Source organism: Ovis canadensis, chromosome 3 (assembly GCF_042477335.2).
Source record: "Ovis canadensis isolate MfBH-ARS-UI-01 breed Bighorn chromosome 3, ARS-UI_OviCan_v2, whole genome shotgun sequence".
Taxonomy (NCBI): domain Eukaryota; kingdom Metazoa; phylum Chordata; class Mammalia; order Artiodactyla; family Bovidae; genus Ovis; species Ovis canadensis.
This window is the reverse complement of record NC_091247.1, coordinates 97,387,198-97,404,514: the sequence shown is the minus strand read 5'-3', so window position 1 is coordinate 97,404,514 and position 17,317 is coordinate 97,387,198. Positions and strand designations below refer to the sequence as shown.

General features: G+C 51.1%; 1 protein-coding gene across 9 annotated transcripts in view; it reads right to left on the bottom strand.

The window, feature by feature from the left end:
- Window positions 1-17,317, bottom strand: part of FHL2 (four and a half LIM domains 2) — a 47,539-nt gene that overhangs the window by 4,785 nt on the left and 25,437 nt on the right. For 4 of the 9 annotated variants that reach the window (XM_069580565.1, XM_069580561.1, XM_069580562.1 and 1 more), the window contains exons 2-3: window positions 8,363-8,540; window positions 1,991-2,165 (exon numbers count right to left, since the gene is read on the bottom strand). In XM_069580565.1, the coding sequence (XP_069436666.1) occupies window positions 1,991-2,165; window positions 8,363-8,518 (331 nt within the window). In that variant the 5' untranslated portion in view covers window positions 8,519-8,540. Of the gene's footprint in view, window positions 1-1,990; window positions 2,166-8,362; window positions 8,541-8,672; window positions 9,255-16,561; window positions 16,634-17,317 lie in introns of those variants that run through there. The other 5 variants (XM_069580564.1, XM_069580567.1, XM_069580566.1 and 2 more) reach the window with 3 other exon arrangements.

Here is a 17,317-nt window from a genome sequence, read left to right as displayed (position 1 = left end):
CTTAGTGCCTCCATCACAGTAGACACCAGCCAAGCTTCTCCTAAAAACCCCAACAGCTGAGATGGTGAGATGGATGTCCCTGGGGAGAAAGCGGGGCGGGGGGAGGGGCAGCAGTCCTCAGAGACCAGCCTGCCAGAATCCAGAATCGTCTTGGTGGCCCCAGGAATTTTAGGAAAAATTCACCTCTTACTCTAAGGTATATTCGTCTTTGTCAAAACAGCAGTGATCATTTTTCTCCCCAGTCTGGACCACTGCCCTGGAAAACTGTGTCTTTCCCCACATGCATGGCCCTGGCTCGGTGCCCGGCGGCTGGGCATCCCTGGGTCCGTCTCCTTGCAGTGAGGAGTCTGACTCTAAATGATCCCTGCTGCCTAAGTTCTCTGTGTGTGTCGGCGCAACCCCAGCTGCTGTGTGGACTAGCATGACTCTGCAGGGCACCTAGGTTTCTACAAGCTGACATTCATTCTACTGAAATTGAAAATTCAAAACCCCTCATTGAACTTCATCCTGCGCATCTTATCAGTGTGTTCATGGATACAGCACATTTTAAAAATCACTTTTAAGGGGCATGACTTTATGTTTGGTTCCATTCACCAATGTAGTAAAGTCCTTTAAAAGGACACTTAGAATTTAAAGATCCCGATGCTGGAAAAGATTGCAGGCAAGTGGAGAAGGGGGCGATAGAGGATGAAATGGTTGGATGTCATCACCGACTTAATGGACATGAGTCTGAGCAAACTCCGGGAGATGGTGAAGGACAGAGAGGCCTGGCGTGCTGCAGTCCATGGGGTTGCAAAGAGTCAGACAGGACTCAGCGAATGAACAACAAAATTTAATGTATTTGATATTCCTTCTACTTCGATGCCAAGGAGGACCTTGGCAAACTGGACCTCAAGTTCTTAAGTAATTGTCGATGAAGTGAGCTAAATATATACAGTGGACAGATAATGATGGACAAACGTGGACTGTTATTCACAGCCTCAAAAACTAAGGTATCTTAAGTGTCAAAAACATTTACAGATTAAGAAAATCCCCGTATAAAACCACAAACCTAAATCACTCAATTGCACACTTTTAGTTAGAATAAAAGAATTAATTTACTCTTGAGACCAATTTTTTTTCTAAACTTCACTCATGCATTATCAGATTATTTAACACAATATTACTGCTCTGGGTTGGATTGTCTTAATAAGTGTGCCCTTAATTCTAAAGCTTCTCAGGACTGAAGGAAGCACATCCTCTAAGAAGCCATCTTGAGGACAGATACTTTCTTGAGCAATTTGAGGGTTCCCCAGGCAGCAGCATCCAGCTTCCCAAGAGCTGGGGACCTAGACCTGTGTCCTGCTCCCACCACCCTGAGCCTGGTTTGGGGGCCACACCCCAGAAGACAGTCATAGGACGGAGCCCTCTCTTGATTTTATATGGCTCTCTGGCAGAGAAGCCGGGTTAACGAGGTCTCAGGTGGGATCGGCTGAAATCCCAGTTTACCTGGGAGTCCTGTGTTTTACGCGCTAAGTCTGGCAAGGTTACTGTCCAGTTGCCCCTTACTGGCCATGCAGAGGACATCACTGACCCTCTGTGGCCGATGAACTATCCAGGGTCCAGATCTTAGGTTCTTCTTGCTCTTGTTTTGTGTGTCTTAACAAGATCATGTTTTAAATACTGTGTTGAAAAATTTCACATAGCATTTTTGTCCATTCTATTCTTTAAAAGAAGATTCCTCTCCCATAAAGCAAAGATTCCTCCTCCCCTCCCCCAACCAAAAGCAAGGGATACAGTCCCATCCGCCCCCATCAACAGACAGGTCATTCATCACTGGCCACTAGGCCCAGCTGCGGTCAAGTCGGCCAGGATGTCACCCGCACGGGGTGCAGCACCCAGCTCCAGATCCAGCACGAGTGTGCGGGGTGGAGGGGGGCCTGGGGAGGGACTGGGGGGTTAGGGCTTGGGGACTTCGCGCATGTGCGAAAGGCGGGATCACGGCACCCACCTGGCATGATGCCCTTCTTGCACTCCTGGCATCGCGACGAGTACTCCTGCGAGTAGCAGTCAGTGCAGAGCAGCTGGTCCTCCTTGGCAGCGAACGGCTTGTCCACGAGGGAGCCCCGGCACCGTGAGCAACGGAAACAGGCCTCGTGCCAGTGCCGGTCCTTGTAGGACAAGTCCTGCAGACCCGGGGCAGAGAGGCAGAGAGGTGAGAGGGGCCAGGCAGGGAGGTGGAGCTCGAGGGGCTGGGACGGGTCGGGTGGGGTACGGAGCCACTCTTTAGAAGCTTCTGAAAAACAGGTGCTTTTCCCTGGGAACTCTCTGTAAGAAAGAGAAGCTGCAATGAAACTCATCAGTGCTTCTGCTGGACACACAGACCTTGGGGGTCCACTGGCCACAAGCACACGGGACAAACCCAACCATGTCTGAGGCGGTGGTTGTGATTCCCAGGGGAGGGAGGATGGGCTGAGGGAACCTCAGAGACAGAGCCTGGGGTGGGGCCCCTGGGTCAACCTGGAGAAGGTGAGTAGAACACTTCCAGGAAGTGCTACCAGCTGAACATCAAAGACCAGAGGATGTGTGAGCTGGGCAGAAAAAGGGCAGAGACCAGGAGGGCCAGCCTGAGGGGCGCCGGCTGGGAGAGTTCCCACCAGGCTGGACCAGAAGGCCAGATGAATGTACCCAGGTGAGTGCCGTTCAGCTCTGTCTTTGTTGAGGGTTTGAATAAAGTCCTGTCCACTGAGGACAGTAATCAGCCTAATTAAAGATGCGTTGGGGTTTGGATCACGTGATCACTGTTGTAATGCTGATTATGGAATAAATGCATTTAACAATTTTTTCTTTTTGGTATGGAAAACAGTACGGCAGGCAGTTCCTCAAAAAAGTGAACAGAGAATTACCCCATGACCAGCAATCCCACTTCTGGGTAGATGTCCCAAGAATTGAAAGTGGGAATCTGTGGATCCAGATTCATAGAAGCCAAACGGTGGAAGTCACTGAAGTGTCCATCACAGAGTGGACAGACAGTGATGGACAAACGTGGACCGTTATTCACAGCCTCAAAAATGAAAGAAATTCTGACACACACTGCGTGCGTGTGCTAAGCTGACTCTTTGCACCACCATGGACTGCAGCCCACCAGGCTCCTCTGTCCATGGGATTTCCCAGGCAAGAATACTGGAGTGGGTTGCCATTCCCTTTTCCAGGGAATCTTCCTGACCCCAGGGATCAAACCTGGGTCTCCTGTATTGCAGGCAGATTCTCTACCAACTGAGCCACTAAGAAAGCCCCCTTGACACTAGAAAGTTCTCTAAATCTGATAGTACACCCCGTCCTGATTAGATCCTCTTGAGGGAGGTCCAGCTCCTGGCCTCCACCCTCCTGAGACTGTTGGTCATTTGGTCGCTCGCTGTCCCGAGTCCCACATCCTGCATTCAAGGGAGGGACTGATCACACCCTGGCTATGGCATGGCCCTCCAGGCTGGTGACAGCAGCTGCCTAGAACCCTCAGCGCCACCCCCATCCCACACCCACTCCAGGGGGCTGGTCACTATCCTGCCGAGATTCCTGCCGAGCTGAGTCACCGGCCATCCCTTCCCTGGGGCATCCTCACCCCCTGCACAGCTGCTCCCTGTCTGCTGTCTCTTGCACACGCACACACGCACACGCACACACGTGTTTCCGCATTAACATACAACAGCCCTGAACTGTTCATTCAAAGACATTTGATAATTCTTCAACCTTCTGACAAAAACGTTTTTCTTGAAGATAAATACCAATCTACACCCACACTCTCAGGAGCCATGGTGAGTCACAACTCTCTGAACAAGCTGGCATCACCATCAGTGGGGCGGGGAGGGGGTGGGCTGAGGCGGGACGACAGCTCACCCACCCCTGTTCCATGTGCCGTCGGCGGCGGCAGCCACCCCAGGCCGAGGAAACCTGGCGTGCAGGCAGGTGGGGAACCTCAAGCCACTGCCCTGCACACCTGCCACGCCACTCGAGCCCCTGGGGACCCTGGGAGCATGTGTCTAAAATGCCTGGTGTATTTCACCCCAGCGATTAAACCTGAAGGCTCCAGACTTGAGTCCTGGCTCTGCCACACACCTGCTGCATGGTGGTGACAGCAACCTGACCCCTTCCAGCCTCAGATGCCACCGGGGAAGCAGAGATGATGGTGAAGAATCGACCACAGTCCTGGCACATTGTAACTGCTCAGCTAACATTGGTCTTCGGTCCCAGCTCATGGTGACATCAGGTGCCCCGAAGCGTCACTTACTCATGAGACCAAGATGGATTCCATGCCCTCCTCTAAGAGCTCCAGGCTCCTGGGCTCAATCACTCTACCTGTACAGCGCTTTCAGCCTCCACGGCCCTTCTAACTCTAAAATTCCCTTAATCCCCTCTTGTTTTGAACCACACAATGACGCCATGGAATAAGGTTTTATTCCTATTTTATAGGTGAGCAAGTTTAACAGAATGACGCTAAGATGCTGTGAACCCAGTCCGCTGCATCCCTCTTCCTGGTCTGCATCTGGGAGGGCATAGACCTTTACCTGGCCCAGCAGCATCTTTACAAGCAGGCCCCAGCATGTTCACCCAGACTCACCTTCTGCCCCAGCCTCCTCTCTGCTATGCTCCCCTCTCCCTTGCCCATACCCTGGCTTGCGCTGTCCTGGCCTCTGAAGGCCCCCATCCCCCTTGGCTATGAGGCCCGGCTAGGACACCAGTTGCTCGGTGATGCCTGTGTGGCCACGAGTGATGCTGGCCCTGCGGGCCTGGGTACCACCCCCATGGGCACACCTGGAAGAGCCACACCCTGCAGCTTGCTCGGGCGCTTGTGAAGCCCCATCTGAGGCCGTGCTGTCAGCTCTCCTGGGAGTCCTCCTTCTCTCGTGCCGTCCTTACGTGTCAGTCTGAGTCAGGTTGATACTTCACGCCCCCACCTCCTCTGGGACTCCCTTCTGTGGAAAAGTCCACACTGCATGGGCGCCAAGGTGGGAAAAGGCCACTGGCTTTGCTAGCTCGAAGCTTGTGGGGCTGGACTGGAAGTTGGCACAGAAAGGCCGAGGCATCTGGTCTGCTTAGGTGATCTGACCTGGTGCCTGAATCAGGCTGACGCCTGCTCTAAACGTGTGTATGTAAACTGGGCTCTGAGTGACTCTTCTCACCGCTGGCATTCCCTTCTCCAAACGGAGTTTCAGTCTTGTAGTACCGAGCTAGTCTTGTCTCGCTGAATTCTGTTGTGTGCCGAGCCTACCGGGTGGTCCCCAGAGACACCACAGAGGTTCAAGGCTAAGAAGTAGGGGCTCGCTGACTAACTTTCAAGAACTTTGAAACATCCTAGAAAATGCCCCTGTTTTAAGGTTCTCTAGAGAGAGAGCACATGAAGGGGCGAAAAAGAAAGGAAAAAAAAAAATCTTCAACACATCCCAGAAAAACTAGCAAGGTAGTCTTGTGCACACAGAAAGTCATAAATTGCTGTAAAATGTTTGGTAAACAATGTGAGATTAGGTGCAAACACTTCCTTTCTGATTTTCCATTTCAGAGACACTCCTAATGTGGGAAGGGCTTGTGGCTTTGCTCTGCCCTTGTTGAGGTCTCGGCTGAGCCGTGGGCGGAGTCAGGGGCCCGGAGGGACCCTGCACCCCCCAGTTAATGGGGGCGGCCCAGGGCAGCGGGGTCCCTCGCCGTCCTCTGCCCCCTGTCTGTCTTTCCCAGGCTGGGGGAAGCTCAGCTGCTGATTCCCGAGCCACCCAGTCCTCAGACCCACAGGACCCCGCCATGTCGGGGGGTGCGCCACGCCACTCGGCGCAGCACTTTGCAAAGATGTTCTGTGCTTCCCATCCGTATGGTCCTTCAAATCCTTGAAGAAAGACTCTGGCAGAGACCCTGCCACTTACCCTGTTGCCAGGCCCGGGGTTCGCTTCCTGAAAGACAGGCACGTTTCTCCTGACCTCACTTTCTCCACAAAGCAAACTTTTGTAATTATTTCCGAAAGCCAAGAAAACGGTTCCAAGTATTCAAAACCCCACATGCTGAGGTCTAACTACAAGTTCACTTCTTTGTTTCCTTCCCAAATGCACAGAATCCCATGCTGAGACTCCACAGTGGACTGGTATCTGGGGTGAAAAGTTCAGCATGATTGCCTGAACAGCAGTCTTGACTCTGCAGCAGTCTTGTTGATTTTGGCCGCTTTGGGGGGATTTTTGTTTATTTACTCATAAAGCATGTGCGGAAGGATAAGTAGTTTCAAGGGCCTGTCCACTAAATCATGCTGAAGAAACGATCAGTGACTTGAGTTTTGTTTTCACTTTAGCTCCCAGCCAAGGATGACCAGCCCCAAATCTCCAAAACATCTCCTTCAAACCAGAGCTGATAAGTCAGAAAAAGACAAATATCGTATATGAATGCATATAGGTGGAATCTAGGAAGAGGGCACTGATGGACCTGTTTGCAGGGCCAGAGTAAAGACGCAGATGTAGAAAGCAGATTTGTGGACACGGAGTGGGGAAAAGGAGGGCGGGGTGAACTGGGAGATTGGGACTGAGGTATACACACGAGCGCGTGTGAAACAGACCGCTAGTGGGAAGGTGCTGCACGGCACAGGGAGCAGCTCGGTGCTCTGGGATGCCCTAGAGGAGCAGGATGTGGAAGGTGGGAGGGAGGCTCACGAGGGAGGGGATATATGCACACATATAGCTGGCTCACTTCCCTTGTACACAGAAACCAACACAACACCATAAAGCAGTTACGCTCCAAAAGATCCCCCAAACCAGAGCTGGTCTTTGTCAGAAAGATACCTGAAACGCTCACCTACTTACGTCTTTCCCAGGGAGAGCCTTTAGAAAATAAGTTTTTCTCTGCCTATTAGTTCTCCCTCAAAGCAGACATCCTTATTGATGTTTCTCTAGTGAGAACTGAGAAGCTGAAGCCTCAAGAGGCCTGGGGAGGGACTGAGCTGCAGAAAGAACAGGGGTGCTGTTGGCAGAGAAGAGGGGACTGGTTCATACCACCAGCACCTGCTCTCTGGGTTCCCCAGGTTACACTAGCGGTAAAGAACCCACCTGCCCACGCAGGAGACATAAGAGACTCAGGTTTGATCCCTGGGTTGGAAAGATCCCCTGGAGAAGGAAATGCCAACACACTCCAGTATCCTTGCCTGGGAAATCCCATGGACAGAGGGGTCTGGCCGGCTACCGTCCATGGAGTCGCAGTCAGACACGACTGAGCACGCACACGCAGCTGCTCTTTAGAACTCTGGCTGCTTTGTAGCTGCGCATGTGAGAACCCATGATCCAGGCTTCCTTGTCGTAGCTCCATTTCGTAAACATGTAGACGGGCACTGAGGGAGTCAAGACATGGGCCTGAGATCACACAGTCAGTGAGACACAGAGCCAGACTGGAAGGGGGCAACTTGGTGTCCGAGCTCTCCCGCTTGGCCTGGAGATGGATGCGGAGGGACTCAGACACACATCCCCCAAGAGATGGAGGTCGGAGGGCCGGCACCTTTCAGGTGAGCAAGACCAGCTGCCTTTGCTCCTGGTTGTAGCCAAAGCTCTGGTTGTTTGAAGGGTGCCCATGTCCCTTCCTCTCAAAATCCACCCTGCTCTGGAGCCAGGACACGTGACTGCAGCTCAGGCTCCAGCGGCTGGCATCCCACGCCTTTTGTCTCTGCTCAAGGCAAAGTCTGCCTTCCCCCCCAGATGGAAATCATTCCTAGACTGTTACTAAACACACAGAGACAGAAGCTGGTGTGCGACCAGCTGCTCACCGCCTGCCCTCGGAAGGATGAGATGCAAGATAGACCCAGGGCAGACGCGCAGTGGAGCCAGCCGCACCCGCTCAGCCAGCAGCTACACAAGCTGGCCCTCCCTGCTAAGACCAGAAGCTCCCCGGATGCCCCAGGGCAGGCAGAGCCTCTGAAACCCTCCACCCAAGAGGCGGGCGCCGTGTCACCCGCACCACACTCTCTTCGCAAATATTGACCTCGCACACCTGCCCTGTGAGTCAGCCCGGGAGGAGAGCTGGGAGCCTCAGGGAGCAAGGGATTGGGCGGCAGGTGTCTGGTTAGATAAGGATGCTGACCTGGGGGCATCAGAAGTGTACCCGGGAGGCCAGGCGCACACGTCCTGGAAAGCCCTGAGCAGGCGCGACTGGGAGGGGGCAGAGACCAAGCCTGCAGGGGGAGGCTAGGAAGGGTTCATGCAGGGTCCCAGCCCAGCAGAATGGGGCTCAGGAGTGTTCAAGGTGATGAGAACCAGGACTTGAGTGCAAACTATGCAGAGAAACATGGGGAGCCAGTGTGGGGCCCAGGGAAGCCAGGCGGTAAGGGAGGATGTGGGGAGCACCGGGGGACCCCCAGCGGCCGGGGTACCTTGCAGTCACAGCCGATCAACTTCCCGCACTCCTCACAGGTGCTGGCGAACAGGGCCTCGAAGCAGGCCACACAGTAGGGCTGCTCCTCCCGAAGTACGTACTTCCTGCCGAAGAGCGAGTCCTCGCAGTGGTGGCAGTCAAAGCGCTCGGTCATCTTGGCCCCGGATGCCCGTCACCTACCAGGGAGGAGAGGAGGGCAGGTTTCAGTGAGCATTCACACGGCAGGACTGTCCCCCTCCATCACGGTCACCTTGACCATCACCTTTACCATCGGTGGCTCGCCTCCTGGCTGAGCAATTGACACTCACCCCTGAAACGCCTTGTCATTTTCAACGGTACTTTTAAAAAAAAAATTATTTGGGGGCAGCTCTGTGTCTGAGCGCATTCCGCTTCCTTAAAATTCCTAGTTCTTGGTGACCGTGTCAGAGAAAGTGATCTTGATGTTGGACACAAGACAAGAGTTGGAGCCAGAGCCCTCTTCCCCCAGGAGGAGTGCCTGCCCCAGACAGGATGGAGCTGCACATCCCATCTCCCCCATCTCCCGCCCCCGAATAGCTCGGCAGGGATAGAAACAATATGCTCATGTCTATAAAAAGACTTTCCATGCGCTCCTCTATGATTCATGGATTTGAATAAGGAGCGACCACAGGAGCCAGGGGAGGGTCGTCGGAGCTGGAAACCTGAGGCGGAGGGAGCACACCTGGACCGCTGGCAGGAGGAAGCACACCCCCCGCCCCCGCACGAGAGGAGCCGCCCCTGCCCCCACCGCAGCCCGGGCAGCCAGCGAGCAGGGTACAGGGGAAGGCTGGCTTCCAGGCCCAGGGATTATCACGGTAGGAAACTCGGTGACCGCAATCAACCGTCTCCCCAGGCGACACCTCGACTTGCATTTTTCCAGGAAGAGTGTGGCGTGTGCATGAGCAGAACGGACTGGGTGGGGATAGAGGGAGGCAGGACTTCCCCTCCTCCTCCTCCTGCCATGCAGGTCCTGCACCAACATGTCAGAACCACCCCACAAAGAGCCTGTCTACCCTGGGAAGCCCAGGTGTGGAGAAACGCCTCCACGCCATTAGAAACACCATCCAGCTTCTTCAGAAATAGCTTCTCAGGTGGCAATATTTAATTGACTGAGAAGTGAAAAGCTTTATAAATGAGTAAATCTGGAGACAGGTTGACCGTACAATTCCTGAGGGATGTTTCACAAACTGATGAAACTCAATTCGATTTTCGGTCATCTCCACCCACTGAAGAGTGAAATTCCAAAATGATACCCTAAGGTGCAAATAAAATATTGCTGGCTGGTTTATGATAATAGTGAATTCCACCATGTTTATTAATTTTGTACTTTGTGTATACAAGATTCTGACGACTGTAAGCAAAGAAACGGACAACTTTCAGGCACCCATACTTAGTGACTTCTGTGTTTATAGGACAGTCTTCTTTCCCGAAAGTATTAAACTCACAGCTGGACACATGTGGCGAGATCCATCCCTCTAAATTGCTCTTCCTGGAGTTAAAGAAAACATTGCTGGGATATTCTTGAGATAACATCACAAGATGAGGCTCTGGAGTGTTTGATCTTTGTTCTGAAACCCAGTATATGAATATCATCTGTCCTAAGGCCATCTCAGGTTTCAGCTGCTAAGCTGGCAGAAGACGTGATGCTTTCCTGAAATCTCTGTTACTAGCCTTGAAAGTGGCCACCGTTCAGTTCATTGCAATTAAGCATCATCCTTCCAACCTATGGATTTTTCCACAGAGGCTACTATTTAACTGCGGAATCTTATTCCCTAAGCGGGTCACACAAATTTCAGAATAATGACCTGAAGATTTGAAATGAGAACAAGGAAAGGCGATAGGGCTATAAAAAATAGAATTTTTAAATCTGGGAACAACCCAGGAGATTACCTATTAATTCAACTACCTTGTTTTACGGGCTTCCCTGGTGGCTCAGTGGTAAAGAATCTGGTTTGATCCCTAAGTTGGTAAGATCCCATGAAGAAGAAAATGGCAACCCACTGCAGTATTTTTGCCTGGGAAATCCCATGGACAGAGGAGCCTACTGGGCTGCAGTCCATATGCTTACAAAGAATTGGATATGACAGCGACTAAACAACCACCACCTCATTTTATGGACGGAAAAATGGGAAGCCGGGAACATCCATGAAAACAGAAGACTATGTGAGCATTGGTTTCCAAACAGCCCTCTCACTTAGAGCAAAATAAACTTCCAATCTACATGGAAGAGTGGTTCCACGCGGGTTTGGAAGAGCACGGGCCCTTCTGGGGGAAGGAGACAGGCTGTACCAGTAACCCACATCGAGAGCCATTCCTGTGCTCTGGAGCTATGAAAGGGGGCTCTGTTTCCTCCAGGGTATTGCCCCAACAATGCTCATATGCCTGGGATGTGCCTTCTGCCTCCTCTGACTCCTCAGGACTGTGACAGAAGTCACCTAAGACAGTGGACTGTGAGTACACGCAGGGCCCCTCGGCGGATGAAGAGGGCTGAGGTGGCCCCAGCATAGCCCCCGTCACTGATCCTGACTTCCGGCAGGACGAGTGAAGTCCCCACCTGCCCTCCAGGTCGATGGCGCCCACTTCTGCAGATTGTTTCAGGTGCTGGTGGGTCTCTCTCCTACCTCGCTCCTTATCTCCTCTAAGACACAACAGCTTTATTGATCAGGACAGTGCTTCTGCTCAAACCAACAGGTTGGGGCGGAAAGCAAGACCACCACTAATTAGAAGCAGAGCAGACGGACATGAATCTGAACCCATTTCTCGTGAGTTCCACGAAGCACAAGCCCTGAGTCTCAGAACAAGCAGCACACGAGCTCCTAAGGAATCTGAGTCTCCCTTCTCCTACAGAGTTTGATACCAGTTCTTTAATCTAATGCTATCAAACAGAAAATGACACAATTGTGTATCCAAAGTTACACTATCAATCTTAAGCCTCTGTTTAATGGGAAAAATTTTAACCATAGTCTTGCATTAGACATCCCCTATAATTCCACTTTTAAATCTTATAAAATGCCTGATTTTTATTTATTTATTTGAATGGGGCTTTCCCTGGTGGCTCAGACGGTAAACAGTCTGCCTGCCATGCAGGAGACCTGGGTTTGACCCCTGGGTCAGGAAGATTCCCTGGAGAAGGGAATGGCTACCCCCTCCAGGATTCCTGCCTGGAAATCCCATGGACAGAGGAGCCTGGCAGGCTACAGTCCAATCTTCCTAAGCCTCTGTTTAATGGGAAATTTTTAGCTACAGCCTTGCTTTAGATACCCCCTATAACTCCATTTTTAAATTTTATAAAATGACATTTTTATTTAATTAAAATTGTTTCTTTCTTTCTTTCTTTTTTTACTTAAAAAAAAATTTGGGGGGAGGGGTTGCACCACTCGGCATGTGGGATCTTATTCCCCAGACTAGGGATCGAACTCATGCCTCCTACATTGGAAGTGCAGAGTCTTAACCAGTGGACCGCCAGGGAAATTCTAAAATGCTTGGTTATTCATTCACTGCAGAGGCATCAGCTGAGCTGGAACTGTGTGAGATGTTATCCAAAAAGCTGGAGCTACAAAGATGAGTAAGATACGGGACCTCCCAGAGGGAATTTGTGGTCTAGTGAGAAACGGATGCATAGTGTGTATCCAAGAGACTCAGTTTCACACTCAGCACCCTGAGGGAGAGACCCGACGGGTACCATGGGAAGCGGGAGGAGCAGCCCCTGAGCCACCCATCCTGGGAGGGTGGACAGGCTTCCTAAGATGTTACCTGTGCCGGGAAAGAGTTACCCAGGTGATGATGCAGGCAGAGAGTGGAGGCTCAGGGATGGGAATCGGGGTGGGGAGAGCAGACACCTCAGGAAGGTGGGAGTGACTCGGGTCACTCCAGGAGCATTCAAGATGAAGCTGAAGAGATAGCCAGAGGCCAGGGGAAGGAGGGCCTGTGGCCATCACCCTGAACAGATTGGCCCCACAGGCAGTTAGCTGTAGCGCCTGAACTCCTCAGCCAGCAGTGAATGAAGATTTACTGTGTGGAAGCCTGACTTCACTCTGTGGGGCTGGGGGAGACAAAACCAAGAGGCAGTGACTCTTTCAAAATGTTTTTGGGGTGTCCAAGGCCACTTCTGAATCACTTCCTCAAACAAAACCAGAACATCTTGTTTTGTTTTTTTCCTAATTGTGCACAACCTGCTTACCCTCGCCAAACCGCCACATCCCTCCCTGTGGGCTACCTGTCACTCAGACCATCGCCTGGGCACAGATGCTGAGAGCACAAAGCAGCAGCCAAGGAGACCCTGGGCCTCAGGGATGACTGCTGACTTGTCGTTCATGGACTGAACCCAGATCCCAGTGTCGAGGAGTTCTTACCCCTCCCCCAGGTTAAGTCATCCTCTGATGTCATCCCCCTTCGGCTCTGAACAAGCCGATCTTAGGGGACAGGTTTGCAGATGTGGCTGCAGGCCCAGCCGACGGTGCTGGGAGTAGACAGTTCTGGGACAGCTGGCAGGCCTGGGGTGGTAGGAGGGAGAGTGCTTTGATCTGAGTCTCTCCACCTGTGCTGACTCAGGTGTGAGGATGCAGGTTCAGAGAGTGCATAGGGCTCCCCACAGAAAATGATGACTCTACAAGGTCCATAGGCTTGTGCATGGGAGCTATTTTATCTTCTCAGGTTTAAGAACTGTCAAAGTCTGGGATGGGAGGGGGCATGTGAGAGCCAGGACGAGAAGAAAAACGAGAAGGAAAGGGAGGAGGAAAGGAGGTGGAGGAGGGAGGAAGGCATTTAGAGCCGGGAAGAACACGCCTCATTTTAAAAACTTTTCATTTTGTATTGGGGTATAGCTGACTGACAGTGATGTGATCGTTTCCGGTGAACAGTGAAGTAACAGAAATGTGATCCAAAAGGATACACACAACCCGATGTTCACTGCAGCGCTGTTTAAAACGGCCAAGACATGGAAGCAACCTAAATATCCACTGACAGAGAAACGGATAAAGACGTGGTACATATACACAATGGAATATTATCCAGCTGTTAAAAAGAATGAAACAATGCCGCCTGCAGCAACATGGATGGGCCTAGAGATTATCACACTGAGTGAAGTAAGTCAGACAGAGAAGCAGAAATATGGTGTGACGTACCTTATACGTGGAATCTAAAAAGAAATGATACCATTGGAGTTACCAAACAGCAACAGACTCACGGACTTAGAGAAGAAACTTACGGTTGCGGGAGTGGAGAAGGATGTAGGGAAGGGATAGTTAGGGAGTTTGGGATGGAAGAGCACACACTGCTATATTTAAGATGGATAACCAACAAGGACCTACTACAGAGCGCAGGGAATTCTGCTCAATGTCATGTGGCAGCATGGATGGGAGAGGAGATTGGGGGAGAATGGATACATGTATATGTGTGGCTGAGTCCCTTTGCATTTTTTTTTCCTAGAAACATTTCCTAGGAATCAGGAGAGGGGCAGAGTTCCAGAGTTCCTGGCTTGTCCTTCCTAAACAGTGGGCCTTCCATGTAGCCTTCTCTTCAGTACTCGCCTTGCCAACTAAGCACCTCAACCTGGCTCCAGAGATGCCACGTGCCTCCAGCCCCACAATGCCCGTGCGTCTTTATCCACGCGGCCTGATGAGACTGGTCCAACAGCCTTGATTCCTCCCGAGAAATCTGCAAACATCCCCGGAGCCGTCCCACGACCTGCGACGCGGCCTCAGCAAGTCAGTCCTGACGAGTCCCTGGCCCAGCTTTCACTGATAGCCAGGATCCAGGTGGGAACTGCCATTGCTTACCAGCATCTGGAGCTTTCTAGGGAGGATTAAGAAAACCAGTCTGCGGGATGTGGGCTCTTTTAAGGAATATATTTGAAAATGCAATGTTTTCCTGACACCACAGGATGCTGACTGCCTGTGTGCCTCCCACCCCTCAACCATAAGCCCTGCAAGGTGTCACCAGGTGACAAAAGGGTCCAGAGCTGCAGGGACACATGGAGAATGAATGAATGGACACGCAATGGGTGGTGGGTGAACACGTATATCCCAGAGCACAAACATGTGGGCAACATCCCCAGAGGAAACGAGGCCTGGGTTATGTGAACAACCCACTTTGCATAGCAAACCCCAGATGTAATGTGGTTTGGCATCTGACACCGTTACAATTTCTAAAGCAACAGATTTAAGCTTCGTTCTTTCTTCTCCGCCTCTGGCCTCGTCCCTCTTCCAGATAAACTGCTGCTTCCTCAGCGGGTAAAACTGTTCTTCTTGTGTTTGGATCCACACCCATGTGAGCACACAGCTGCATGGCCCCCGAATGAGGCTGGTCAGATCAAGAAGCCCACATCACCCCAGGAGATGCCCCCAACATCTTCGTGCAGAACCACCAGCTCCCTGGACCCAGGCTCCGGGCACCAAGGGGGCCCGGGGTGTCCCACACAGACACAGTAGCCTATAAACCAGAGGTCTCTGTCCAAAGGCACAAGCTCTCACACCAGCAGAGAAGCCCGAGAACACTCTGCACCAGTCTGTTTTTCTGTGGACAGAAGGATCAGACACACAGACCAGCTCACCCCAAAGCTCTTGCCATTAGACCAGCTGAATTGTTTCTTTTAAACAGAAATTCTGCTGAAAGGGAGAGGGACACCATCTCAAAGGATGTTGCTATTTTTAAAAGTATTATAATGTATTTAAAATCCTTTTGAAATCCATTTTGGGATTCTTGGTAAGAATGACTATACCTTGCGTGTGTGTGTGTGAGCTCAGGCACATCCAACTCTTAGTGATCCCACGGACTACAGCCTACCAGGCACCTCTGTCCATGGGATTCTCCAGACAAGAATACTAGAGTGGGCTGCTAATTCCTTCTCGAGGGGTTCTTCCCGTCCCAGGGATCAAACCTGCATCTCCTGCATTGGCAGGCAGACTCTTTACCACTGAGCCAGCTGGGCAGCCATACCTGTTGTATATTTAAGGGTTAATTTACTGAGTCCTCAGTAAGAATATAGGCAGGGTTCATGAATGTATAATTTGGCATATTAACTAGTAACTTTCAGAAACATTTAAAAAGCTTGAGTCGTTTATGATTGCGTTAAGAAATATTTTGTGTGAGAGACAAGGCTTGGATAAGGTGAGCTGATGTCTCTGGCATTATCTTTTGGGTAGTACTGAATAATGAAACGGCCCCGGGAGACTGAGATGAAACACACAGTCTCCGGAAGAGTTGTCTAGTTCTAGCTCCAAAGAATTTAAATCACCTTTAAGATTCTATCTGGCAATTTAATCTCAAAACATATCAGCTCTGTCTGCACAGGACAAGCATAATTACACAAGCTAGGATGGTTGGAGGCCTCGGGTCCTCTATTGGCATCAACGTGTGTAGGGGGAGCCCAGCCTCTCTCCCTCCGCTTCCTGGTTACGTGTGGCCCAAGTAACCACGTTGGGTTTCACCAGAACAAAAGGACACCCGCACTCCCCTTCATGCGTCTCCTCCCATCTCCAGAAGGCAGCTCGCAGTTTACTCTCGTCTGCCTCCATCTGCTCTGACCCCAACTTCCACAAAAGACCAGCCCCCTCCCTGTTCGCAAAGCCCCACTCCCCTTGGTGTGTTTTAGCACAGCCCGCAGGATCCTGTCACGACAGGCACACGCACCTCCGGCTGTTCCCACCACTGCTGAAACTGGCTGATTCTCATCTGTCCCAAAGGTCGTACCATCAAGCACAGACAGACCTATTCTCTTGAAACACAAACATTTACAGGCTTCAAGGATGCCCTTCAACACTGGTTTTACTTACAAAAACAGGGCAGCTACTTCACCCATGGGCACACTGGCCTCACTTAGAAACACTTGAAGGAGATCTTTAAGTCACAAACTAATTTAGGGCTGGCAAGGTACCACTTACACAGGCCAAGGACGAGCAGGATGACATGTGATGTCCAAAACTCAGACGGGGCATGAGAATCACCCATGAGAACCAGACTGAAGATCAACAGACCAGAGGCTGCCCTCAAACAGCTCATCAGAGACCCAAGAGGGCGGGCAAGCACATTTTACAGCGAAGGGAACATGGAGACCACCAATAGCAGTGGGGTGATGGAATCTTTAAAAAGCAAGATGGGGTGGGGGAGGAATTGGGAGATTGAGATAGATACATATACACTGTTGATAGCAGGTATAAAATAGATGGTTAGATAGCGTTACCTACTCAATGGACATGAGCTTGAGCAAACTCTGAGAGGTCGTGGAGGACAGGGAAGCCTGGCATGCTGCAGCCTGTGGGGTCACAAAGAGTCGAACACATTTTAGCAACTGAACAACAACAGAAAATAGATAACTAGTGAGAACCTACTGTAGGGGACAGGGAACGCTACTTGATTCTTGCAGTGACCCAAATGGCTGCTACTGCTGCTAAGTCCCGTCAGTCATGTCCAACTCTGTGCAACCCCATAGACAACAGCCCACCAGGCTCCTGTCCCTGGGATTCTCCAGGCAAGAACACTAGAGTTGGTTGCCATGGCAAGGAAGTTCAAAAAAGAGGGGATCCATGTGTACAAAAAGCTGAATCATGTTGCTGTACGGCAGAAACTAACATAATTTTGTAAAGCAACAGTACTCCAATAAAAATTTAAAACAGCAAAACTGAGCGTATGGAGAGAATTGTGAAGCAAAGTTACTGAGAAATGGTAGTAGTCAGGGTCTCCAGAGAAGCAGAACTGAAAGTACATATTATATGAAGAGACTGATTATTAGGAATTGGATCATATTATTATGGAGGCTGGAAGTCCCAAGCAGCTGGCAAGCTGGAGAACTACTGGCAAAGCAGAGCTGCGAGGTCTTGAGTCTGAAGTTCCAGTCTGAGTCTGCCAGAGGTGTAAATTCTAGTTCAAAAGCCTGCAGGCTCAAGACCCAAGATGAGCTGAAGTTCCAGCTGCGACCAGAGCCTGGAAAGGACCAAGT